Source organism: Camelina sativa, chromosome 13 (genome assembly GCF_030686135.1).
Source record: "Camelina sativa cultivar CO46 ecotype springtype chromosome 13, ASM3068613v1".
NCBI classification, from domain to species: Eukaryota; Viridiplantae; Streptophyta; class Magnoliopsida; order Brassicales; family Brassicaceae; genus Camelina; species Camelina sativa.
In genome coordinates, this window is record NC_141892.1 from 9,656,975 (window position 1) to 9,682,220 (window position 25,246).

A 25,246-nucleotide genomic window follows, 5' to 3' on the forward strand; every position below is an offset into this window, starting at 1 on the left:
CTTATGGACGTACACTAAACAAAATAACGTTATGTACGTACACCACCGCAACATATAGTATACATACACGATTTGACGTAAACGTACACAATCCTACACAAACTCTAAAAGTTAAACTCTAAGTTATATACGTACACTTCTCCGACTGATCCGTGGCTGCTGTTTCTAACTCACTACTGTTGCTAAGCTCCATTCGGGAGAGTGAGCTACACACGGTCATACAAACTTAAATGTACACAACCTAAGAAATTAAATCTTAAATTGTATATGTAGACAATATTGACTTAGATATACACAACTCCTATACAAACCCTAAAAATTAAATCTCAAAAAATATACGTACACAATCATATTGACTTATAACGTATATGATCGTATCGATTTAACGTACATAACCACTAAATAGAATCTAAAAGATAAAATTAATTGTATACTTACACGATCATATTGACTTATGCTTAACAAGTTTTTTTTTCTTTGAAAATCAATCATCACTCTTAAATTCACCTAAAAAAACCTTACTATGTAATCCAAATAATAGAGTTAATATATCAACTTATTGTTTCTCATTTTTTTCAAATACCACAATTTCTCTAACAAAATCATTAGAATGAAATAGTTACTATTCTTTTGTGGGGGAAAAGAGATATACTATTTATGTTGTCTAACAAATAAAAGATATTTACTATTTGTAGTTGTGAGAATGTGATATTGCATCTTTTAGTTATACAGATCTTTATGTGTGATTGTGTCACTTATCTCCCTAATTAGTCTCAAACAATATTAAATGACATAGTTTGCTTTATGATGATTGTCTTTGTGTCTCTCATATTGTGATACCCCGGCTTTAGAGACTTGCGGAGAGGTTTAAAATAATTGATTTGGCCACCTATGTCACCAAAGTGCACTTATCTTATTGGTCAAGGGGCCTGAAAGAACTCCACAATTAAGCGTGTTTGAGCTGGAGTAGTCTCAGGATGGGTGACCTTCCGGGAAGTAACTGTCGGAACTGTGCGAGTGAGGACAAAGCACATGGAAAGATCATGTGGTGATTTGTAGGGATGATAACAAGTCTTTAAAGCCTCCCGGACATAGCAAACCGGTCGTCAGATATGGATGGGCTCACGCCTAGTGAGAGGATGTAAAGCCCATTAAGAAATGTGGGTCTAGGGACTGGGTTTGGAAATGGGGTCCACAAAGAGGTGGCGGTCGGGGCGTTATCCATATACATGTTTTGAATATACGTACATGTTTTGAATGTTTTGTTTGTAAACAACTTGTGTGTTCATATGTACGTACATTAACATAACTTGTGTGTTCATATGGTACAGGTTCATATGTACGTACATTAAGATTACTTGCGTACGTACATGTTTTGAATGTTTTGTTTATAAACAAACATATTACAAAAATTATTTAACATTAATATAAATTATTTTAATGTGTACGTATATATGAATGCACAAATCATTACCATGTACGTACATGGTAATGGTAATATTCGAAACTATTTTGAACCATAAAAATTAAGAAAATAAATATAATTTGAAAAAAATAGAAAAATGGAACTTAAAAGATAAAGAAAAATAAAATTAACTTAAATTATGAAAAATATAGTTATAAAAGTTTAAAGAGAAAAATGGAAACAAAAGAAAATGAAAATTATTATGGTCTCTCTTGTAATATTATTTTATTATATTTTTATTTTATAAATTAAATATCAAGATCAAAATACTGTAGCTAACTAAACCGGCAAAAAATTGATTACACTAACTACACAAATGTAACAAACTTAATTGCATGTGGTTTGGTTTAAAGGCATTTTCGTCTAAAATATGGTTAGTGGCTAAACTATGGAAGAAACATTTAATTTTGACCAAAATAGGTTAAAAAACTCGGCTAATATATATAATTTACCCTTTCTTTAATTATCTTCTTCACCTTTGGGATTTGTTGTTGTAGTTGACTAGTTGGCTCAGTTACCTGTAAATTAGCAGAATTAAGTTGTAACCTGTAAAAAAAACCTAACAGTAATCAGACAACAATCCTGATAATAAATATAAATTTATGTTGTCGTCGAAACCTGTTTCTTGTTGGATACTTTTGCCCATTTATACATTTGCTATGTTTAGGGTTTCAAAACCCCAGATGATCACTTGTTCCTTTGATTCTGTTACCCAAACAGTAAAAAAGTCAATAAGTTTATATAAAATTGTAATGCATCTTTGATCACGTACATTGCTCTTGCAATCCTTTTTTTTTTTTTTGTTCTCTTTCATTGAGGGTTTTGTCATCAATGGAGGACTTTGGAGATAATAAGATGCTTTACCTGAGAGACACATGGAGACAAGGAACCATGATTTGTGACGTCGTACCTCTCAACCCTAGCTCCAATGGTGTTTGGCCTGAACAAAAATTCTCAGATCCTAACATCAATGTTCATTTCTGGAGTTACACGTTTCCACACTTGCAGATGATATTTCTCATCATTTCTTTCCTTTGGCAATTCTTGCATTTCTTCCTCCAACGTCTCGGCATGATCCGTTTCACTTCTCATATGCTTGTAAGTACTATTGGAAAACCTCGAAAACGTTTCCATATTGTTAATATTGTAAGGATATATTCTAAATTTTGAGGTATTTGTTGTGTTGTGTTATCTTTGTAGACTGGTGTTCTTTTAAGCAAGACTTTCCTAAAGGAGAATTCAGCGGCGAGACGATTTTTTTCTACAGAAGATTACAAAGAGATTGTGTTTAGTCTCACAGCTGCTTGCTCTTACATGATGTTTTGGTTCTTGATGGGAGTTAAAATGGACATGAGTTTGGTCCGAACCACGGGGAGAAAAGCTATCACCATTGGGCTCTCCTCTGTTTTACTATCCACGTTGGTTTGTTCCGTTATCTTTTTTGGAAACTTAAGGGACGTAGGAACGAAAAAATCAGACAATACTCTTAATTCATTGGAGTATGTTGTGATTTATTCAATCCAATGCCTTTCGTCTTTCCCTGTCGTTGGAAACCTTCTTTTTGAGCTCAAGCTACAGAACTCAGAGCTCGGTCGTCTAGCGATATCTTCTGCTGTGGTTAGTGATTTCAGCACCTCGGTTCTTGCTTCCGCTCTCATCTTCATGAAGGAGCTCAAGGACGACCAAACACGGCTCGGGAGTGTGTTTATAGGAGATGTTATTGTAGGGGACCGTCCTTTGAAGAGAGCAGGGATAGTGGTTCTCTTTGTTTGTGTTGCAATCTACGTTTTCAGACCGTTGATGTTCTACATTATTAAACAAACGCCTTCTGGTCGTCCCGTAAAGCCAATATACTTAACTACAATCATTGTTATGGTCTCTGGTTCAGCCATTCTTTCCAACTGGTGCAAGCAATCTATTTTCATGGGACCTTTCATCTTAGGTCTTGCTGTTCCTCATGGCCCTCCTTTAGGTTCTGCAATCGTTGAGAAGTTTGAGTCGGCTATATTCGGCACTTTTATTCCCTTCTTCATTGCTTCTTCTTCCACGGAGATTGATATCACGGCTTTGTTTCATTGGAAAGACCTCAAAGGTATTATACTCATTATCTTAATATCTTTCGTCGTCAAATTCATCTTCACTACGGTTCCTGCTTTGTTCTACCGTATGCCAATGGAAGACTGCTTCGCTCTATCTCTTATCATGTCTTTTAAAGGCATCTTCGAGCTCGGTGCCTACGCCTTAGCCTTCCAAAGAGGGGTATGTATAAACACATGTGCCTCCATAATGATATTATATTTCAATACTATCTCTCATGTTTATGCTTTGAACGTACGTTGCAGTCTGTTCGTCCCGAGACCTTCACTGTCGCGTGTCTTTACATAATGTTGAACTCCGCAATCATACCTCCGATCTTGCGGTACTTGTATAATCCTGCGAGGATGTACGCAGGGTACGAGAAGCGGAATATGCAGCACCTGAAACCAAACTCTGAACTAAGGATTCTGTCTTGCATTTACAGAACAGATGATATACGTCCAATGATCAATCTTCTTGAAGCTACTTGCCCGTCACGGGAATCTCCTGTTGCAACCTATGTCCTCCACTTGTTGGAGCTCGTAGGGCAAGCCCATCCAATCTTCATTTCCCACAAATTGCAAACTCTCAAAACAGAGGAGACGTCTTATTCAAACAACGTACTTGTCTCCTTTGAAAAATTCCGCAAAGAGTTCTACGGATCGGTCTTTGTAAGCATCTTCACGGCTATATCTATGCCCGATACGATGCATGGAGACATTTGTATGCTTGCTCTCAACAACACTACTTCTCTCATACTTCTTCCTTTTCACCAGACTTGGTCCGCTGACAGATCCGCTATCATCTCAAACAGTAGCATGATCATGAACCTTAATAAGAGCGTTCTTGACGCTGCACCATGTTCTGTCGGAATCTTTGTGTACCGAAGCAGTGTTGGACGAAGAACCATTAATGACGCTGTTTCAAACTTATCAACATACAATGTCTGTATGGTCTTCCTAGGCGGTAAAGACGATAGAGAAGCAGTGACACTTGCAGCACGAATGGCTCGAGACCCTAGAATCGCTGTAACCATTGTCCGAATGATCACTACCGATGAGAACGCACGAGAAAAATCAGAATGGGATAAAATGCTTGACGATGAACTTCTTAGAGATGTGAAGAGCAACACATTAGTAGAAATTTTCTACTCGGAGAAGGCAATTGAAGATGCGTCTGAGACATCTGGTTTCTTGAAATCGCTTTCAAACGATTTTGATATGTTCATAGTGGGAAGAGGGAAAGGAAGGACGAGTGTGTTCACAGAAGGGCTTGAGGAATGGAGTGAGTGTAAGGAGCTTGGTGTTGTTGGTGATCTATTGACTTCACATGATATTAATGGCCAAGCTTCTGTTTTGGTAATACAACAACAACAGCTTATGATTTAGGTTCATAAGTACTGGTAACATTCCTTTCATTATAGTCTTAGAAATTTATTTGTAAGAAGAGCATTCTTTTGTAAATTTTTTACTTAGCACATTCAAATTTAACTTCTTGCAAATACAAAAGCCATACACAAGGGCAATAAGATTTTCAAGCATTGAAATTTTATACTTGCAAAAATACATTTTCGACAAAGATTACAAAGACTATATACGAACTCACTTATACAAGGACTTTTTAGTCATTTACATATAGTTTTTTCTTTTCTTTTTCATTGAAAAGTTTTCATTGAAAATTCAAAGATATTTCTACTGGCCGTGCAGCAGTTATAAAAAAGAACTGGCCGTGGTATATAATTTAGTTTTGTTACGTAGTTTATCCCTAATAATAATATATAACTATGAAATTATGGACTTATAAATTTTTTTTACAAATTACATCGTTAAAAATAAAATATGGATGTCCACAATCTAATTTTAAACATAGGCTCATTATATTAATTAATTTAAAAGAACTATCTATATGGTATACTCTATTTTAATTAAATAATTAGGATTATAAATTCATTTTTGATAACTTTTTATTCCATCGTTAAGGTTTTCTCATCTTTTGATTCTTTGGTAACACAATGACAAATTTTTCTTTCAACGTCTTTTCACCAAATTAGTTCATTAGTTATATCAAATTAAAATTAGTTTTTTATTTACTATCTCTATTTACTTTATTTTTTTAATAATTGAAGTAATCAAATTATATTATGTTAATGTTTAAGAACTAATATTTCGTTTCAATTTGTCTCTTTATTTATTTTTTTTGTTATATGACATTGTGGTTAATTTTTACGAATTTTTATTTTGTATAATTTAAACGGAGACATTTTATTTTTATTCGCTTCTTATAATTATTGACCTTCGCACGGCTCTGTTTCTACCAATCATGATACTTGACGATTACAAACACAATTTTTTTTCTAAATACGCTACAAAATTCTCATTCTTTTTTATAGCAAAAAAAAAAATCTAAAACCATTAAATACAGAAATTAACATAACTTTGTTTTTAGTGCAATTACCATGCATATCAATTGCTGAAATTTTCACCTGAAATATACATATAAGATTTCGTTGCTGTATATTATATCTCTAAATGTACTGAATCATTTATTGCATTACTATCAATACTATGTAAGTTACAAAAATGTGTCAACATAAAAAAAAAAATCCATTAAATGAAATTTAATGCCTTAAAACATGAATATGGTTATTAATATGAGAGTTACTAAATCAATTAAAATATGAAAGTGGAAAAAATTGCCAAGGTTTACAAAAGTGCATTTATTCTGAATAAATAACTGAAATTTATTATACATAAAATTTATAGTTATTAAAAATAAATGTTTGACATGAAATTCAAGCTAATCAAATTCTAAATAATATATATTTAGTTCTTTCTATATCATTAAACACTTATTCAGTTCTTATTTGTTCTTAGTATATAATTAATAATGATAATAATGTTCGATTTTTAATTCTGTATATTTAAATATACTTTAGTTTATATTAAATTGTAATAAAATTAAAAATAATGTAACAGTCATATCATGTAAATTAGTTCAGTTAATGTGAAAAAAATACAAAAGTAAATTTTTATTGGACATTATGTTAATATTAGAAAAAATAAAGAAAAATTGAACATCTTATAATGTATATCTTCTAATTATTTGATCATAAAATTATTTTATACTTGTAATTTTGCATTAAATTATGTGACAGTAAAACAATAATATGTAAAAAATGTATATAATGTAAAGCCAATTCTTTTTAATTTGTTAGATTCAAAAATTTTAAAAAAATAATGACACATATTGAAAGAAGAGAGTGCCAAATGCCAAACTCTTAGAGCATTACTTTATTATATACGATTGATACTATTTTAGGAATTATTCATAAGTTTAATTTCTAACTAAAGTTTTTAATTCGAAATGAATGTATTAACCAATCTCTTTTATATATCTATATGTCCACGCACAATTAAAGATATCTACCATTGACCTATATTGTGTGTGAATATAATTTTTGGTTGAGATCATTGAAATATGTTACAATCATTCATGTTTTTGTTGTTGTTGTACTACTAAAACAGAAACCCTACTTCTTAATTCTTTTGATGCAAGCAAATCTCCGATGACTCCTAATTCTGGAAGCTCCATCCACTCTGCCAATCCCGTGAAATCCATTGACTCATCGTCATGACCTCTCCCTACAATCACCAAATCATTATCTTTCGCCACCAATCTAACGGTGGTGGCTACCGCGGGTCCACCAGTGACTATCTTCTCTACATACGAAAAATTTTCGACGGTGGAGTATGTTGCTTTCAAATCATTCAAGACCTCATCATCAATGAGGTAGTCCCAATTCTTGGACTTATTTGGTTCTTGACCAGATAAAAATCGGGTCACGGTGAGACATACTCTCGGATTCTGTCTCATCCATTTCACAAGCGAGAGCGCCTCACGATCATCTTTACCACCAATGAAGATTACACCGACGTTAATGGTACTATTAGTCCTTTTCTTACCTTTATGATATCCTCGGTAATTGAGTACACCGATAGAACATGGAGCTCGGTCGAGGAGAGAAGCATTCATACGTCTGATCATAATATCTTCTGATTCATATAATCCATCTGGTGACCATCTTCGTCCAGAAGGGACAATGATCATCGATGTGAGTTGGTCTAAAGCAAGATTGCAAATGTCTTGATCCATAAGATCCTCATGAGAGTAAGCTGTGAAAGAATTAATAGTCAAAGATTCCCAATTCTCTTGTTGAAACTCGTTGAACGCGAGCATCATTGTTTGGATGTAAGAGTTTTGAAGCGATCGTGCTTTAGACCGCTTGTCGTGCGGTATCAAGATTGGAAACATACGTCCGGCGAGTTTTACTAGGTATAACGTCGTGACAGCAATGACTCTTCTGTCTTTGTTCTCGTTGTTTAGCGGCAAAGAAATCAATTTAAGCAACGAGATCGCGCCTGAGATATTGTCAGGTTTGTGCAAACAAGTTAGAATCTTGAGATCTGAGTTCGACTTCAGATGCATAATGTCTCTCTTGACGTATCCAATATATTTCCTCTTTGGATCATATAGTGCCTTCACAATCGTAGGTAAAATTCCCGCATTCAAGAGCACGTAAATCATCATGAAAGTGTACGTTGCTTGCGTTAAATTCTGTATATAAAAAAATAATCATCCGTTAATTCTAAAACCATGATGCAACATGGAAGATTCATGTAAATTTGGTTAGTTTCTAATAAATATTATTTTACCTTCTTTTTTACAGCGCCATCGAGGAAGCATAAGTCGACAAAACCCTTATAGTTCATTATAGTGGCAATGATAACAGATTCTTTCATAGGTAACTTGCAGATCATGCAAGGTACAAACGTGGCCGTCCATTTTACGACCGATGTAAGAATCACAAGAACTATGTTAAAGGAAATGTCATCGAACGAATATAATGCCCTTAGAACGTCACCTTTCATCGTCATAACTGCGATTGAAATAGGGAAAAATATGTTTGTAACCAAGCTCTCGAACTTGTCCTCTAATGCAGATCCCAAAGGCGGACCATCTGGGATCGCCATCCCAACCAAAAAAGCTCCTAGAACATGGATTTGGTTGAAAAATTCTGAGTAAATACTCGCGGCGATTGCTGTCATGATTGTTGCGTATAAGTATATTCTCGGTACGGGCTTGCCTTCTGGGGTAATATCAACTATTCGTTGTGCCATAGGCTTGACAATGAATAGGATCACAAGGACTAAGATGATCATTGCTACCATATCACGGTTGGCAATGCTGGGCGATACGTACCTGCGGAGCATTTCAAACTATTAAAACAAATGTTCAAAAGATTGTTATACTAAGTTACTAATCATGCATTCAAGTGTCGTCTATAGTTTAGATAACAATTATTATTGTTATTTCGTAGTTTCTTATAATTTTTTTTTCTTTTAGTTATTGTTAATTTTTTATAATTATTTGAGTACTTTCTTTGTAAAAATGTTTTATCATGCGATCGTCTAGACAGATTAATCTGTCATATAGACGTAGACAATAAAATGGTAAATTTTGTTGATCAAATTGTTAACTTTGATTGCAACAGAAGTATACTTAATGAGATAATCAAGTATGTATTTTTTTGAATTAGTAATTACTAGCTAGTTTAGACGTCTTGCATACCTGTATGTTCCTACATAGGAGACGCATATCAGAGTGGTAAATCCAAGGAGATCGTTGATGGCGGCGATAGATATGGCGATGCGGCCGAGCTCCGAGTTTGGAATTTTGAGCTCATATACGAGGTGTGTTATAACCGGTAACAGCGTTAATGCTTGAACCGCAGCAATCACGGTACGTTCTGTTGGAGCCAGCCTCAGAGGCATATAAAGAGGGTCAACCTTGTCGAGACGGAAGTTTCTGAAGGCTAATCCGCTGATCATAGTTACGAGAAAGGTTGAAACCGCTATAATGATCGTCCGTCTATCGGTTTGAAATGCGGCTTTCTTGTTGGTCTTCACGCCCATCAAGAACGTGAACATTACCAACCCAAACCTGGCCACACCTTCCAACGCGACGTCTCCGGGGACGTCTAACGATAACCTGTCTGATGAAAACTCCACCAGATCAAATAGCTGAGGTCCCAAAATGAAACCGGCCTAGTTTAAAAACCAAAAGACCTGTTACTTGCAATACAATAAACCATGACCATGTACTTGCAATACAAGATTATTGACATTTGTGAATGTTTTCCTCAACTTACAAGCATGTGCGACACGAACTGTGGTATGCCAATACGTCTGAGGAACATATGACATAAGACGATGGAAACGAAGATGAGAATGATTTGTATCTCAAGGAGAGGCAATGCATGTTCGAAGATGACACCCGGAGTTTCATATTCTTCGAAAATTCCGTAAGAAGAGATGTTGAAAAAAGTGGCTCCGTAACAAACTTCAGCTTTTCTAAGAGGCGGCCTAGGCGCAAGAGGTAGTACTTGAGGATCGGTCATGATGATGACCAAAAGATATGTTTTTGTCAAATTTGTTCAAGATCCATTTTTTGTTTTTTTTTTCCTTCTTAACAAAAAAAAATTCAACAACGGAACTGTTTCTTTGAAACGAAAAAAAATGGTTGTTGTTCTGTTGATAGTTGTTAAGGTTTTTTTTTTGTTGTTTTTGAAATAGTTTTGTTACGTGTGACTGTTTTAGCTGTAGATGTACTAATCTACAAAATACACATAGATACGCTATACAAATTTAGCATACCAGATGTACGTGTAAAATATTTATCAAAAGAAAAAAAAAAACAGACAGTATGTAAAATTGTATATCGGTTAACTTGACTGATCAGGTTTTTTATCAGAGTTGATTCTGTATGAACCGGATTCAAAGTTAGTTTTTCGAGTTTTGAGAAATCAGGCTCCACTCCGAAAAAAAAAGGACTCCGATCCTGAGAGATTTTGACCGATCACAACGTAACATTTTAAAATTTTAGCAGTTTAAACGAAGCAAACTTTTCTATCCGTCTCACAAAAACTATGGTTTGCACTTTTCACAATTCACAAATACATATTTAAAAAATATTATTAAAATTTTCTATCATACTCCTAAATCCTAAAGACAATTAATTGATTCTTGCCTTCATGGGATCAATGTCTATCATGTCCGTTTTAACCAACTTATTGTTTTGTTACAAACCCAAAAGATAAACAGCCCCTTGAAGGTCCATTATCGAGTTTGACACTTAGCCCTTTGAAGGTCTTACCCACAACTCTTTTTTTTTTTTGGTGAAGGGTCTTACCCATAATAATGTTATCAATTATCAAACGATTAAAATAAAACAAAAAGTTTCCACAACTTCTAAAGTCTATGTGCTAATTAATCCCAATTTTCAGTAGTGTCATGAGAATAAAAATATGGACCCATAACGTGTCACCAAGTGGGTGAAGATCATATCCATTATCTAATCCTATCCTGTTCCTCCTTTTCAAAAGACAGGAACATTGAGACCCACACCACAGACCATGGTTCCTTAAATGGTCCCGCCAAGTCGCCAACTGAATCAAAGCTAAAACCGAGTGTTAACTTACTATTAAGTATTAACTAATAACTCTTACATAACCTCTTGTGAAATATGATATATGGTTTTAGACTTTTAGTTGCATAATACTAAAAAAAAAAGATATTTCAACAAAAGTTCAACCAAAAATCTCTACACTTCAATCCATCCCAAGGCCATAAACCCTATTCCAAATTTTCTCCAATTTTCTCATTACATAAACTAGTGGAAACTATTTTATTTTCGTAGATATTTTATCATAAAAAGGGAGATTTTTTTAATATATTATGTTCCTTAAATTATATATACCAAAAATAAGAGAGTCATAATTTCATAATCTATGGATTAGGCAAAGTTAAAACTCTGGCGTGTTGCCGAGTCATCTCACTCATCTTCATATATAAAACAAATCTCTACCTGATTGCTTTTTTTCCGTCTCTGCAACTCTCATCTCAACTTGATTCTCTCTGATTTAAACAAACATATCTAAAATACATTTCTTCCAAATTACGTTTCTTTATCAATCTGGGTCTCGAATTGGGTTTGTTTTGAAAGTAGGAAAGATTAAAACTTTGAAGTAAAACATGGAGATGGGTTTCCAGGAAAATGAACAAAATCAAGAATTTGGTTCTCAAGTTGCGAATCTTATGGAGATTGGATCTGGGCATTACGGGTAAAAGACCAAACCATTGATTTTTAATTTTCAATTTTATTATTTGGGGGTAACGAAAAAAGCTAAAGTTTCAATCTTTAGTTGGATTTTGATTATCCCATGTGTTTGTGTGTGTGTTTAGATGCTCACATTATAGAAGACGATGTAAGATTAGAGCACCATGTTGTGATGAGGTTTTTGATTGTAGACATTGTCACAACGAAGCTAAGGTAATAAACTTGTGTGTCTGTGTGTGTGTTTTATGAAGAACAAGTTTTGGTTATACAGAACTAATGTGTATTTGTTTGATTGTTTCAATAGGATTCTCTTCAAATTGAACAGATGCATAGACATGAACTTCCTCGACATGAAGTTTCAAAGGTTTTGAAACATTCTGAGTATTTTTGATTATGTTTTGTTCATTGTGATAGCATTGTTGATCTTGATTTGTTTTTTTTTTTTTTTTTTTTCAGGTGGTATGCTCACTCTGTGGGACAGAACAAGACGTGAGTATCCACATTTTGATATAGAGATTTGAATACATGTTTCTTGATGCTGAACTCTGATTTGTTTTCTTTAGGTTAAGCAAAATTGCTCCAATTGTGGTGTATGTATGGGGAAGTACTTTTGCTCAAAATGCAAATTCTTTGACGATGATGTAAGTGTTTTAATCGAGTTATCACCCCTTTTTAGCTGGAATTTGTAGTAGTAATGAGACTCAATTTGGTTGTTTCAGCTTTCCAAAAAGCAATATCATTGCGATGAGTGTGGGATTTGCCGGTATATATTCACTTTTAAACTGGCATTGTAATTTTTGCTTACTAATTCGAACTTGTGAAGTTGATATGTAATCTCATGATGTTGTGTTCAATAGGACTGGAGGAGAAGAAAACTTCTTCCACTGCAAAAGATGTCGTAAGAGACAAAACCTCGCATGCTTGTTTCCACTATCTTTCTTTGTTTGGAGATCTTATTTTGTTTTCTTGGAACAGGATGTTGCTACTCCAAGGTTATGGAGGACAAGCACCGATGTGTCGAAGGCGCAATGCATCACAATTGCCCTGTTTGTTTCGAGGTACAAGAATAAATCCCACCCTATTTCCTTAGTGTAACATAATGGTGTCCTCATTTGGGTTTATTTTGTTCCCAGTATCTGTTTGACTCCACAAGAGATATCACGGTCCTGCGATGTGGTCACACTATGCATTTAGAATGCACCAAAGATATGGGGCTGCATAACCGGTAAAAAGAGCTATCAAGTCTTTATGCAGCCAATAAAAGGAAGTCATTAATCAACAAGGATTAAAACTTTTCTTGATGAATTGTGTAGATACACCTGCCCTGTATGCTCCAAATCCATATGTGACATGTCCAATTTGTGGAAGAAACTTGATGAAGAGGTAAGACTCCATAATCTAATGTTCGATCTCTTGTATAGTCTTTTAATGTTCATTAAGTTTTTTACATTCAAATTTTGCAGGTTGCCGCATACCCAATGCCAAAACTGTATGAGAATAAGATGGTAAACGAAATTGAATTCCATATCATGGTCTTGCTTGTGTTTGTGTATGTGCACATTCTAATTTGGACTTGATGTACTGAATCAGGTATGGATTCTTTGCAATGACTGCAGCTCAAACACTAACGTTCGGTTTCATTTTATCGCGCATAAATGCAGTAGCTGCGGTTCCTACAACACGAAACAGACGCAGAGAGGCTCTGATAGTCACTCTTGCTCTTCTGGAGTGTCTCAGGTTGTTGGTTCGACCGGTTAATTCTTTAACCAGTGCTAGTCTTGGTATCTAAATTTCTCAAGAGAGATATTATTTGTATTTTCCTAACTATATAGTATCAGTCAATCAATGCCTCTGGTTGTTTATATCAGCACAAAATTCAAAAGCTGCTTTGAGCCTATCCAACTCGCAAGTCTAAACGATCCAAAGATAAGTTTTGATCCAATATTTCATAGCCACTAACATAGCCCAAAATTTTTTTTTTTTTGAACAATGAAAGGTGGGAGAACTAATGAAATGTAATTGACATCAGTCTGAGGACACATGAGCATAATATCTTCTACGTGTTTGTTAATAACGTACTCGTTTGTACTGACCAAGTGAAGCTAAAGAACCTAACGTGTTGTGGTTTCACTGTAAAGAAACCCGCCACTTGTGATCTCTTGGCGTTTCACGGTTTTGTACGCCTGCTTCGTCGCGTCGCTCGATTGGCTTATCCTTTGTAATTTTTGATTGTTTGTGTTCTGGTAGTTTTAACAGAGATTAGAGTTGAATTTTGACGAAATGAAACTGAAAACGTGAAGAATCTATAGTGACAGGAAGCAGCGTTACGAAAATCATTACAAACCTAATTATCGTTGTTTGAGGTTGATGACATGGCATAATTGGTAGAGATTTAGAATTTGCAGAATAAGCTAATGTGGCACAATGTAGGGGTTTCTAAGAAGCTGATGTGGACACTCTCAAATGGCTCAAATTGTCTCTTTTATTAGTAGTAATTTCTGGGACACTAATCCTGTACTAATTATATGCATGTAATTGACATCAGTCTGAGGAGTGAGGACACATGAGCATAATATCTTCTACGTGTTTGTTAATAACGTACTCGTTTGTACTGATCAAGTGAAGCTAAAGAACCTAACGTGTTGTGGTTATAGTCGGACATAATTATTTATTGCCTAAAATTCCAAAAGCAATTCAAGGTATAAAACAAGAGTTAAGCTGAGCAGTGTTAAATCTGTGAAGCAAATCCAAAATATGAAAATGGAAGTGTATTTTTACAAGGTTTTGAATATGAGTAGTGTGGTTATTGTGGTGTTGTTCCTTACAATGGTTGTGACCAAACTCATCACATCCTTACCTTCCAAGAAGAAGAAGAGTGTTCGTGTCCCTCCCGTTCTTCAAGCGTGGCCTCCTTTGATCGGAACTCTAATCCGCTTCATGAAAGGTCCAATCTCGTTGCTTAGAGAGGAATATCCTAAGCTTGGAAGTGTTTTCACGGTGAAGCTTCTTCACAAGAACATAACCTTTTTGATCGGTCCTGAAGTGTCGGAACATTTCTTCAACGCTTTTGAATCGGAACTTAGCCAGAAAGAAGTTTACAGGTTTAACGTGCCTACTTTTGGCCCCGGAGTTGTGTTTGATGCTGATTATCCCATCCGGATGGAGCAGTTTCGGTTCTTCGCTGATGCTCTCAAAGTCCATAACTTAAGAGGTTATGTCGATCCCATGGTTAGAGAAGCTGCGGTAATTACATATCATAAAACTTTGATACAAATTCTAACATTTAAGATTGAAATTTTTGCCATAGGTGATGATGATAAAATTAATAGAGTGCAATTAATTAATTCTAAATAGACTTTTGTTTTAAAAAAATCTTATCTATTTATTTTTGTTTGTTCTCAAAAGTCAAAACCAAAATTGTTAGATATTTAGTGGTAACAATTCGTATCACCTCTGAATTTGATTAGGGATTCTAAAACAAAAATTATGGTTTGCAAAATTTGAATAGATATATTTCTGAATCCCTTGTACATTGATCTTGTCAGGATTACTTTTCAAAATGGGGAGAGAGTGGTGAAGTGGACCTAAGTGTTGAGCTAGAGCGTCTCATCATCTTAACTGCAAGTAGATGTCTTCTAGGTCGAGAAGTCCGTGAACAACTGTTTGATGATGTCTCTGCATTGTTCCACGAACTTGACAATGGAATGCTTCCCATTAGTGTTCTCTTCCCGTACCTTCCCATTCCAGCTCATGGCTGTCGCGACCGCGCCAGAGCAAAGCTTGCACAGATCTTTTCCAAAATCATTGCATCTAGAAAACGTTCGGGTGACAAATCAGAGCACGACATGCTACAATGTTTCATCGACTCAAAGTACAAAGACGGTAGAGAAACAACGGAATCTGAGGTCACTGGTTTGCTCATTGCTGCTTTGTTTGCTGGCCAACACACAAGCGCTATCACTTCAACATGGACCGGTGCTTATCTCATGCGAGACAAACATTACTTATTAGCAGCAAAGGACGAGCAGAAGAAACTGATTGAAAAACATGGGGACAAGATCAATTATGATATCTTATCTGAAATGGATGTTCTGTTTAGATGCATTAAAGAAGCTTTAAGACTTCACCCACCACTGATCATGTTGATGAGAGCCTCACATAGTGATTTCAATGTGACAACCCGAGAAGGAAAAACATATGAGATCCCAAAGGGTCATATTGTCGCAACCTCGCCTGTATTCGCCAACCGTTTACCTCATGTTTATAAAGATCCAGACAATTTCGATCCGGATAGATTCGCACCGGGTAGAGAAGAAGACAAAGCAGCTGGTCCATTCTCATACATCTCCTTGGGAGCAGGTAGGCACGAGTGTCTTGGTGGACCTTTTGCGTACATGCAAATCAAAGCCATATGGAGTCACTTGTTGAGAAACTTTGAGCTTGAGTTAATGTCACCTTTTCCTGAGACTGATTGGAATGCTATGGTCGTTGGAGTTAAAGGGAAAGTGATGGTCCGTTATAAGCGTCTCCACGTCTCTTAAAAAATTTAGTACACCCACTTGGTTTGGTTTTCTTTTTGTGTCTTGTTCTTCCCTAGTTTTAGTTTGTTGTGTTGGCTGTTTGATACTTGCTTCACTGTTTTCCTTCTTTTGACTCTTTTTTGAAGTTATAAGAAAAATGAGTTGTATATTATATTAACTGTTTTAGTTCTGTGCCTCTTGTCTCATGTTTCAAGGTTTAAATAACAAACGAGTTGTTTATTTTTTTCTTCTAAAGAATTGAGTTGTATACATCACTATCTTGATTCTACATCACTATTTTGATTCTAATAATAGGTAAATCAATCCATGAGTGGACTGTCTATTTTTTTAACACTCGGAGACTTATGTGTTATATAACATGGACAAGAAGATCCGGCTCTAGATCTTCGGGACCTACCCGAACCGACAAAGAAATGGCTTTTGGACCTTTTGGTTGTTGGGCTTACCAACGACTTCTCACCCATTTACCCCCAAAAAAACAAAACAATTAAATAAAATATCCCAAAACTTACAAATCCTTCAAATACACCCCCAGAAGTGCCACAAGATAAACCTATTTTAATAACCATATTTTCAATAACTATAGAAAAATAAAATCCAATATGAAGACAGGAACATAACATCACATAGAGAATCACATAATACATTTAGATTTAACATAATATCCCCAACTGATCGTAGAGGGAAAAAATATAGAATACAAAAGAAACCCCTTATCTAGTTTCACAATCATGGAGCCAAAACATGAATGTGAAATTGGGGTTTTGGGTTTGAGATACAAAACCCCAACCAAAAAAAAAAAAACAAAAAGCATAACAGGAGAAAGAAGTAAAATAGCAAACTCTCTCACATAGCATTCACTCTCATTTAGTTAGAGTTAAACCAGGGGAGTTTTTTTTTTCTTACTTTCTCATCACTCTAAATCTAAACCCTAAATGGATCAGACTCTGTCTCCCACAATGGAGCATAACAAAAAGCCCTAATGTACAAAAGATCACTTTCACTTGAACCCTAGAAGTGAGATTAATCCTGGAAATTGACCTATGTAATGGTATATTAGATGACTATTAGTACTACTTGAGTAAGAATAAAGATCAGTATCCAGAATTTGTTTTGAGTTCCCGGTTAGTGGAGAAGAACTTTCTGATACTTAGCTTCTGAATAGGATCCATCTGAGAAAACTCTTTTCCTGTTGAATTTGCCACAACCATTGTTGACAATTGGGCATTGGACTGTAACTGGAGGGATCTCGAAGGTCTTAAGAGGCGGTGGTGGGTGGCGCCATTGAGGCAATGGACCGGCTAAGAGGAGTGTCTGAAGTAATGGCCCTGCCTTTATAACAGCCTGTAAGAGCTTACCCTTTTCAGGCAATGGCTTGTCTGCTAACAAGGGGTCCATAATAATCTCAGTTCTTGAAACTTCTTCAAGCTGAGATGGTGGTGGGTTCATGACATGATCAGTGGGTGACATAATGCTTTCCTCACAATCCGAGGATGAGAAGCTCTTGTTGGATCCTAATTGTTGAAGCTGAACTTGCTCGTCTTCAATGCTTGAAGCTCCAGATGAAGGAGGAGTTATGTGTTTCTGTTGTTGAAGTGAGTGGCTGTCGAACATGAGACGCTGACAATTCTCGAGAGCTTCGTCTCTTTCTTTGATGGTTTTGGTTAAGATGTCTTTGAGATGGATCAATTGCTCATCTCTCTTCCTTATTTCATCATAAGCAAACATCTTTGTTTGGTCCAGCTCTAGTGTTGTGTATAGTAGAGACTGTCTTATTTCTTCTGTTGTGATCTGTAAAAAAAAAGTAAAACACAAACAATCAGAAACACAAAAGAAAGAAACAGAGGAAACAAAACAGAGAACTCCTTAATTTCCCACAAATGGTGTTGATTGTGTCACTTGCTATGATTGAGTTTTGGTCAGAGAAGAAAGAGTAAGAAAAAAATCTTTAACCCATCAAGTAATGACTCATCTAGTTGAAGATTAAGACCACCTTATGCAAAATCTAGATTTATCTTAGACAGGCAAAGAATAAGAAAAAGTATACCCTCAAGAAATTAGGCAGACATTATGCAAAAGCCGAATGCTTTCACTATTCACTCACTCACTAAGGTTTAAAAGAAACAAAGGAAACTCATATATAGAAAGAAAAAAAAACAAATTTACCTTTCCGTGAGAGTAGTAAGGCCAGCCAAGAAGAGCATTGCTTTGGTTATCCATAAATTCTACTAAAGTGCGCTTAGAAGATCGTTTGATTCTCTAAAATAAACTGTTCGTGTGTGTTAGAGAGAGTGAGAAGAGAATGGATTTTAACTTGAGGAGTTAGGGAGGGAAGGACTTTATATATTAGTAAAACTTATTGGACTGCTTAAAAGCACATCAAGCTTTTTCAGGTAGCTCTCTTTTGAGTTTTCTCAATAATTTTTATTTAATCAACTAAAAGAATTAAATAAATAAAATGATGGCACATGATTGTATCATATCTTGCTACATTATTTCAACCAACGCCACTTTATATTATTTACAACGCGCAAACTATTTTAGAAATTATTTATCACTAATATAACTATAAAATAAAGCAAAATATCTCACATACAACTCAAATTCAAAGTAATTTCTTAGTGGAACGATATTAAAATCATATAAGTGGGTGTATCTTTTTTTAATATATAGTTTTTTTTTTCTTCTTTTGCCGGAAGTATTTGGTGGAAGACCTTAGACCAAGATCGTAGTTTACTGACTTTGGTCTCACTCACTCACATTATAGTCTCAACTCTTTAAAAGTCTTTTGTTTTCTTCTTCGGTTTTCTTGGGATGTGCAACACCACTTCTTGTCTTTATCCCAGAAAATTCGAGTAGCACCGAAAAGAGCGGGAACGAATGCTTCTTCAAACACCATTTTTTCTTTTCGATTTTGTGTATATAAATCAAAGAAGCATATAGTCAATGAGAAGTGGATTCCAGGGTCAGCAAAGGAGGCAGGTAACCAAACTTTTGCCACCAGAATATTGAGAACGTTTATATGGAATCCCTTTTTCAATTATTAAACCGATCACTACTCGTGGAAAAAAAGAAGAGAAAACAAAAAAGTTCTCACTACTCACATCCTCGTTACCAAATGTCACGTGAAAATAACAATCTAAACAGCTCAGTTTCTCTTCTTTTTTCAGTGGATAAAAGCATCGCTAGATTATAGCCAGAAGCAAAAATGTATCTATAGTTGTTTTCTGATATTATATAGTCAGTGTAAAATACTAAAATCTATGATCAATCGGTGTTTATAGCGGGGTACGATCAAGTGTATATCCTGTGTATTATCAACGTTTGTCAAAAAAAATAATAATTAAAGTTGAGGTAAGAACGTAAAATACGAGACAAAATAAATATTCAGTAACTTTTTTAAGTTAATGATGAATTGACGAATTAGTCTATTTAATTTCCAGATTGGACTGAGCATAGTTTTACACCATGCATGTGTTAAAAGAAAAACTCGTAAAATGACTACTAGGGTGGCGCAAAATCAATTTTAATTTCTTGGGCAAAACTTTATTATCAGTATTCTTAAATACTTTGTTGAAAATGATTTGTTGACTTTTACTGCAAGTGGAAGTAAAGCAAGGAAAGTAAATCTCCATATTTGGTTCGCTGGGTATGTGTTAAGTGATGATCATGATTGTGATATTCCTAATATTTTTATATATGTACTAATTATATATAATAATGCCATCCATGAAAAAGAGTGTAAAGGAATAATACTCTCCTTCAACAATTAATATGCAGATGAAAATATATATTCAAAAAGAAAAAGAAAAAAAAAGTATTTCCAATAGTAAAAGTAGGGAGACAAGAGTTATCATTTCATGGTCTCTTTCACCAACATCAATAATCTAAGAGCATGTCAAGCACAACTTTGTATATCTTCTTTTCTTTTTAGGTTAAGAGCTTTTCACTTTCGTCTGCTTCGGTTTCTTGGGTGAATTCTTCACGTACAAAGATATCTAATATGAAGCTTCGTGATTCGTTATACTTACTCACGATTTTGCAGTCTAGCTCCAAAACTATACGATGTATAAATCACACTCACATTAAAAAAAAATCAATTCATTAATATATATGATCCAAAAGTTGTTTAGTCTATGAATCAAACTCAAGTGAGTTGTGCGACCAAAAAAGGTCCTAAACTTCAAAAGAAAAAACTCTTGAGCAGGGGGAACCAATTTTTATCAACTAAACTTACTAAAATGTGATTTTCATTACTTAGATATTTACTAATTTATATATATATATATATATATATGTGTGTTTCTTTTAAATTGTAAATGTTAAGATAGTAAAAACTAGTCTGTAACTTATGGTAACTTATCATGGTGTTCAACTGTTAATATGGGCTAATCTTAGTATATTGACAATTAGGTTTGAGTTATAAATAAACAAACATTGGCAGTTACTGATGTGAAACTTTAATATGTGACTTCATAAGTCTCTCTAGTATATGATTATGTATGTGATGACCCACAATATCCCACAATATTCAATGACTATTAATGCCTTGTGAATATGATCGTGTTGGCAATTTTCACAACAAACATAATTCAGGATAAGAGCTAATTATACGAAGCCATAAACATGGGAGCTATCCATAAATGCACGGGACATGCTTTGCTTCCATTCTTCAGTATCATTATGAATGGAACAAGTTTGTGTGCGTATTAGTTTTATCCTATTTATTAAGATCCTTAAATTCCATATTAAGGGAAACTAGATTGCTTATTTTGTCGGCCAATAATTCAATTCCTCATGATAGTCCTAATGAATCGATGCATCAATTGGTATAGAGAAAGTAAGAAACAAGCAATTCAAATTTACCGTTGTGGCAGTTAAAAAAAGATTCAAGCTGAATCTCCATATATACCTTTATGACAATCTCACATATATGATGATCGTTCACGGGATCATAATACCTATTAATATTCCCAAAATAGCATATTTAACCTCTACCATGCAAAACCACAATAGATGATTATTTAAGCTGAATCTGTCAAGTCTGTCAACAGAAAATGAGAATCTAGAATCTCTTACATTTAAAATTAATGTTCGCACATATATATTATTTTTTAATTCAAAACCAATTGAAAATAAATATACACATGTCATTATATCCATTTACAAATTTAAGTTTTCTTTTTTACTTTTTATATTTAAGGCATGTATAGTTATGTCTATTGATTCTTGTACAGTTGTATGTGTTAAAGTCTGCGACTCTGTGATATTACATTGATAGTTCTAGTATGGAAATCTCGACTTCTTGTTTTGTTATGTAACAAGCCAGTTGTTTTCCAGTCACACAGAACTAGTCGACCACGATACATTACAAGTTCTTTCAAAATTTGTTTTTCTTTTTCTTGCGTGTGCTATATATGTCATTATGTGTCCATAGAATTCTGTTGACTAATTAGCCCATTTCACAGTGGGTAGCCATGTTTAGTCGTCTCATGTTTGAAAACATGGAAAACGGAAATTGAAAAACTTAAACTAAAATATATATAGGTTTCAGTTTTCTAAAACATGGGTAAATAATTTTGAATTGTTTTTTAACTTATAAAATAAAAAATCTTATGAAAATAAATTATTTTTGTCTGTGTGTTACATTCTCATTTAAAGATATTGTAAATTTTATTTATTCTATTACAAATTCTTACTTTACTTTTAACGACTAACAAATTATTAATGCAATATATTTTCTGGCAAGTAATTTGACGGATAATTCCTATTCTAATTTTGTCACAGTCATTTTTTAAATAGTAACTATAGAATGAAAATAAAAGATACTTGTAAACACAAACTGTTTTGTTGATGGGTGCAAGTGACATTTAAACTATGTAAATTAAAGATTATTTCTTCTTTTATCTTTCTACACTGAAGGGAGTCATTTTCTATGTGAAAATTGAAAAAAAAAAAAAAAAACAGAGTACATGAAAAGGAGACTACCAGTAGGCATCTCAAAACAATACAGCTCTAAACCAGGAACTCAAAAAGAAAATGGCAAAATTAAGCAGCTATAAAAAGTACATAACCATCCTCACAACAGAGGATATTCGACTTAAACTTGAAAAGAGGCTTAGATCAGACCATTTTAGTTGCTCAATGCTCAAGAAGAGATGAGAAGTCTTTTGAGTGGTGTTCGAAGGGTATTTTAAAAACTAAAGCCATTTAAGGGATCATAAAGCCATTATCCAAAAAAAATGGGCTTCACATATTATTCTGAGCCGGGCCTAACTTTTCTGTTTTTAGGCTATATATATATCTGTTTTTAGGCTATATATATATATATATCCTTGAACAATTCATGATACAGTCCACTATCTCAAACTTGTTATATTTTGTTTACTGTGGAGTATTGGGTTTCTGATTTAGAGCTGTATTAAAAATATTTATATCTTGTTATTTTTAAACAAAATTTGTATTTAGATCTGGTAACACTGTAACACTCTTCTTAGCAGCTAATTAAGCTGTATCAACGTTTGGTCTAGATCAATAATTAAACATGATCTTTTTAGATCACACATATCAATCTAAAAATTATAGGTGAATGTGATATGGTGAGAAACATAGTCTAGCTATTTAACAATGGGTTGCAAAGACCTTTAGGCCCATTTTGAGTCTTGAATGTGTAGAAACAAGAATAAACTACAAATCGTGGTTAAAAAGTGATAATAAAATATAATGCGTTATGTGTTATTAACCATTTTTTTTTTTGGCCAACTGTTATTTACTAATTATAAACCAGTATTCCCTGCTTTTGTTAAGAAAGTTTAAATGGTTATTCATGTTTTGTTTTACAAATTTATTTGTTAAATTCACATCGGTAGAGAGTTAAAAAAAAGTAAAGAAAAGATGTTGGAGGGATTGATATATATATCAATAAGTTTATTGATAATAAGCTTCTTCCTTCTGATTTAAGTCTAAGCGACTGCAATTACCTTACCAAACATGTTGCTTCGATTGTAATGTTTCCAGTCCACAATAAATGTTATATTATTGCACGCAAATATACATTTACACATATAGTGAGAGAAACGAAATTTAATGAGAAGAATAACATTTTCCGAATAATGATTATCTCGTGAATACATTGACAATAAAAGACTAATATGTATAGACTAGTTATTATATAGTCAACGCAAATTGCATCCAAAGTGAAATATATATGATCAAAAGGAATAATTTCATAACATGCATAATAGAGTATATGATATAAATATTTTCGAATTTTAACATAAAAAATAAAAATATAGGTTTGGTTTGATTATTAGTGTCGCGATCGTTATGAATTTGTTTTTGCATGTAAACTACACTTATTTTTTTAGTGACGTGTAATCTAAGTTAGGGGGCTGCAGAGAAACAGTATTCGATAAATCTTAGTTTTATCTTCCTTTTATTTTTATCCCTTGGAAATAAACATATTTAGAAAGAAATATTAGTATAAATATCAGTTAGTTTATAAATTACGTTTCTATGTTATAACACCAAATATTTTAGAAATTGTACAAAATTGTACAAAATCTAAGTCAACCATATTCAATAATTATAATTTATATATGTGTGAACATAAAAAAAAAAAAAAAAAAAAAAAGTATGAGCGTTAGTTGGCCAAAAACACTGTAAGCGTTAAAATGGGTCCATTCTTATAATTTTTATTTAATGTTGTGTATGTAAATCCATTTCTGTCTACATGTATATAAATATACACGTAGCCTTTTTACGACCAGATGGGTAAATGTGTGAATTGAGTTGGTTACAGTATTAAATGTTTCATTTACTATAGTCTATTTAGGTGATTAAAAAGTGCAACCAATCAGTAGGTGCATTTTTAAATAAACTAATAAATACACAATATTTTAACAGAAGCCTGAACTAATTAACCATTTTGTGTGATTGGTACAACCACTTTGATATCCAACATAAAGCTCAGTTCCTATCCATATTGCTGTGACGGTGGATTTTGTTTCCGCCGTTACACAATTACAACGTTCAAAGTTTTGTAGTCGTGGGGATATATGAGATTGTTTGTTCACTCATCACTATAAACGTTTGAACTAGCATAGGTATTCGACTCTTTCACGTGATTTTCGAGTCCGGATTTTAGTTTAGGATTGTTATTTTCCCTAGGATGTCATTTGTATAATCTTGGGGCTATTATTACTTCGTATAAACAAACTCTGATATATGAATGAGAGCATTAAAAAACAAAAAGAACTGGGTGTATTTCAGTACTTCTATGCTTCCTTTAGTTGCGTCCTCGTTGTCTTACCAAGTGGGCAATACTTAAACATAAAGATAGAAAATGTCCAACTTCTATCGTCTTTAGGCGTCGTCCGTGCTCATAACTACTTTTCTAAGTCTTAAGTGTTAACCACTTGTCTACTTGACTTGGTGTCATGATAATTGACCACTGATAGAAGTATAACTAGGACAAAGTAAAAATATGGTTTAATGAAATTAAACCGCTTAAATAATTGTATACTCATTCCCTTCCACTATTTAAAATTTTGTAGACATATATACACACATTAATAAGTCAAATACTATTAGTAACATTTAAAGTCAAATTTTATTCTTGAAAACGACGACATTATAATTAAACTAAGGAGGTACTATTACACGAACACAATTAATGTGTACAAAGATTTAGCCAACCATTCAACCAAAATATGTATGCAAAAGTTCATGCATGTAGTATCAATGTGTGTATAGGCACTATGACACATTCTGATAACAACCAACACTTTCCAATTTACATAGGCAAAAACCAACTAATGAATAGTGGATTTTAATTAATTATAAATATATCTTTTGTGTGTAAATTGAATGTGCTGCACTCCTTCTCCCCCACACCGAGTGGGCAGTGCCCTTGTAAGCTTTTTAGTTTTTAGATACCTTTTGCGTTTCTTTTCAAGCCCCACACTAATTATTTATAAATATATAAATG

At 33.9% G+C, this 25,246-nt stretch overlaps 5 protein-coding genes across 5 annotated transcripts; 3 read left to right on the forward strand and 2 right to left on the reverse strand.

Moving 5' to 3' along the window:
- Positions 1–2,296: 2,296 nt before the first annotated feature.
- LOC104738112 (cation/H(+) antiporter 3-like) lies at positions 2,297–4,929 on the forward strand. The gene is made up of 3 exons (XM_010458343.2): positions 2,297–2,563; positions 2,666–3,724; positions 3,808–4,929. Exons 1-3 carry the CDS (start codon positions 2,297–2,299, stop codon positions 4,927–4,929), a joined length of 2,448 nt encoding a protein of 815 aa, XP_010456645.2.
- A 2,098-nt stretch (positions 4,930–7,027) lies between these two features.
- On the reverse strand, positions 7,028–9,998 carry LOC104738113 (cation/H(+) antiporter 9-like). The gene is made up of 4 exons (XM_019234540.2): positions 9,750–9,998; positions 9,170–9,645; positions 8,254–8,800; positions 7,028–8,155 (listed from the first exon to the last, which is right to left on the reverse strand). The coding sequence occupies exons 1-4, from the start codon at positions 9,996–9,998 to the stop codon at positions 7,028–7,030; spliced, it is 2,400 nt and encodes a 799-aa protein (XP_019090085.2).
- Positions 9,999–11,089: 1,091 nt separating this feature from the next.
- On the forward strand, positions 11,090–13,613 carry LOC104736308 (E3 ubiquitin-protein ligase RZFP34). The gene is made up of 12 exons (XM_087481339.1): positions 11,090–11,720; positions 11,842–11,929; positions 12,021–12,080; positions 12,173–12,205; positions 12,280–12,357; positions 12,436–12,479; positions 12,574–12,614; positions 12,692–12,774; positions 12,850–12,941; positions 13,030–13,099; positions 13,180–13,221; positions 13,307–13,613. The coding sequence occupies exons 1-12, from the start codon at positions 11,632–11,634 to the stop codon at positions 13,472–13,474; spliced, it is 888 nt and encodes a 295-aa protein (XP_087337465.1). The 5' UTR covers positions 11,090–11,631; the 3' UTR covers positions 13,475–13,613.
- A 752-nt stretch (positions 13,614–14,365) lies between these two features.
- LOC104736309 (sterol 14-demethylase-like) lies at positions 14,366–16,491 on the forward strand. The gene is made up of 2 exons (XM_010456269.3): positions 14,366–14,959; positions 15,262–16,491. The coding sequence occupies exons 1-2, from the start codon at positions 14,471–14,473 to the stop codon at positions 16,255–16,257; spliced, it is 1,485 nt and encodes a 494-aa protein (XP_010454571.1). The 5' UTR covers positions 14,366–14,470; the 3' UTR covers positions 16,258–16,491.
- Positions 16,492–16,838: 347 nt separating this feature from the next.
- On the reverse strand, positions 16,839–18,638 carry LOC104736310 (uncharacterized). The gene is made up of 2 exons (XM_010456271.3): positions 18,424–18,638; positions 16,839–18,048 (listed from the first exon to the last, which is right to left on the reverse strand). The coding sequence occupies exons 1-2, from the start codon at positions 18,475–18,477 to the stop codon at positions 17,383–17,385; spliced, it is 720 nt and encodes a 239-aa protein (XP_010454573.1). The 5' UTR covers positions 18,478–18,638; the 3' UTR covers positions 16,839–17,382.
- Positions 18,639–25,246: the final 6,608 nt, after the last annotated feature.

Coding starts and splice junctions, on each gene's coding strand:
- LOC104736308 (XM_087481339.1), top strand. CDS start 11,632: ATGGAGATGGGTTTCCAGGAAAATGAACAAAATCAAGAATTTGGTTCT. Junction 11,721..11,841: donor ATTGGATCTGGGCATTACGG/GTAAAAGACCAA, acceptor GTGTGTGTTTAG/ATGCTCACATTATAGAAGAC. Junction 12,942..13,029: donor GATATGGGGCTGCATAACCG/GTAAAAAGAGCT, acceptor TGAATTGTGTAG/ATACACCTGCCCTGTATGCT.
- LOC104736309 (XM_010456269.3), top strand. CDS start 14,471: ATGAAAATGGAAGTGTATTTTTACAAGGTTTTGAATATGAGTAGTGTG. Junction 14,960..15,261: donor CCATGGTTAGAGAAGCTGCG/GTAATTACATAT, acceptor TGATCTTGTCAG/GATTACTTTTCAAAATGGGG.
- LOC104738112 (XM_010458343.2), top strand. CDS start 2,297: ATGGAGGACTTTGGAGATAATAAGATGCTTTACCTGAGAGACACATGG. Junction 2,564..2,665: donor GTTTCACTTCTCATATGCTT/GTAAGTACTATT, acceptor TTATCTTTGTAG/ACTGGTGTTCTTTTAAGCAA. Junction 3,725..3,807: donor CCTTAGCCTTCCAAAGAGGG/GTATGTATAAAC, acceptor CGTACGTTGCAG/TCTGTTCGTCCCGAGACCTT.
- LOC104738113 (XM_019234540.2), bottom strand. CDS start 9,998: ATGACCGATCCTCAAGTACTACCTCTTGCGCCTAGGCCGCCTCTTAGA. Junction 8,801..9,169: donor TCCTATGTAGGAACATACAG/GTATGCAAGACG, acceptor AATGCTCCGCAG/GTACGTATCGCCCAGCATTG. Junction 8,156..8,253: donor ATGGCGCTGTAAAAAAGAAG/GTAAAATAATAT, acceptor TTTTATATACAG/AATTTAACGCAAGCAACGTA.
- LOC104736310 (XM_010456271.3), bottom strand. CDS start 18,477: ATGGATAACCAAAGCAATGCTCTTCTTGGCTGGCCTTACTACTCTCAC. Junction 18,049..18,423: donor CTTACTACTCTCACGGAAAG/GTAAATTTGTTT, acceptor TTTTTTTTACAG/ATCACAACAGAAGAAATAAG.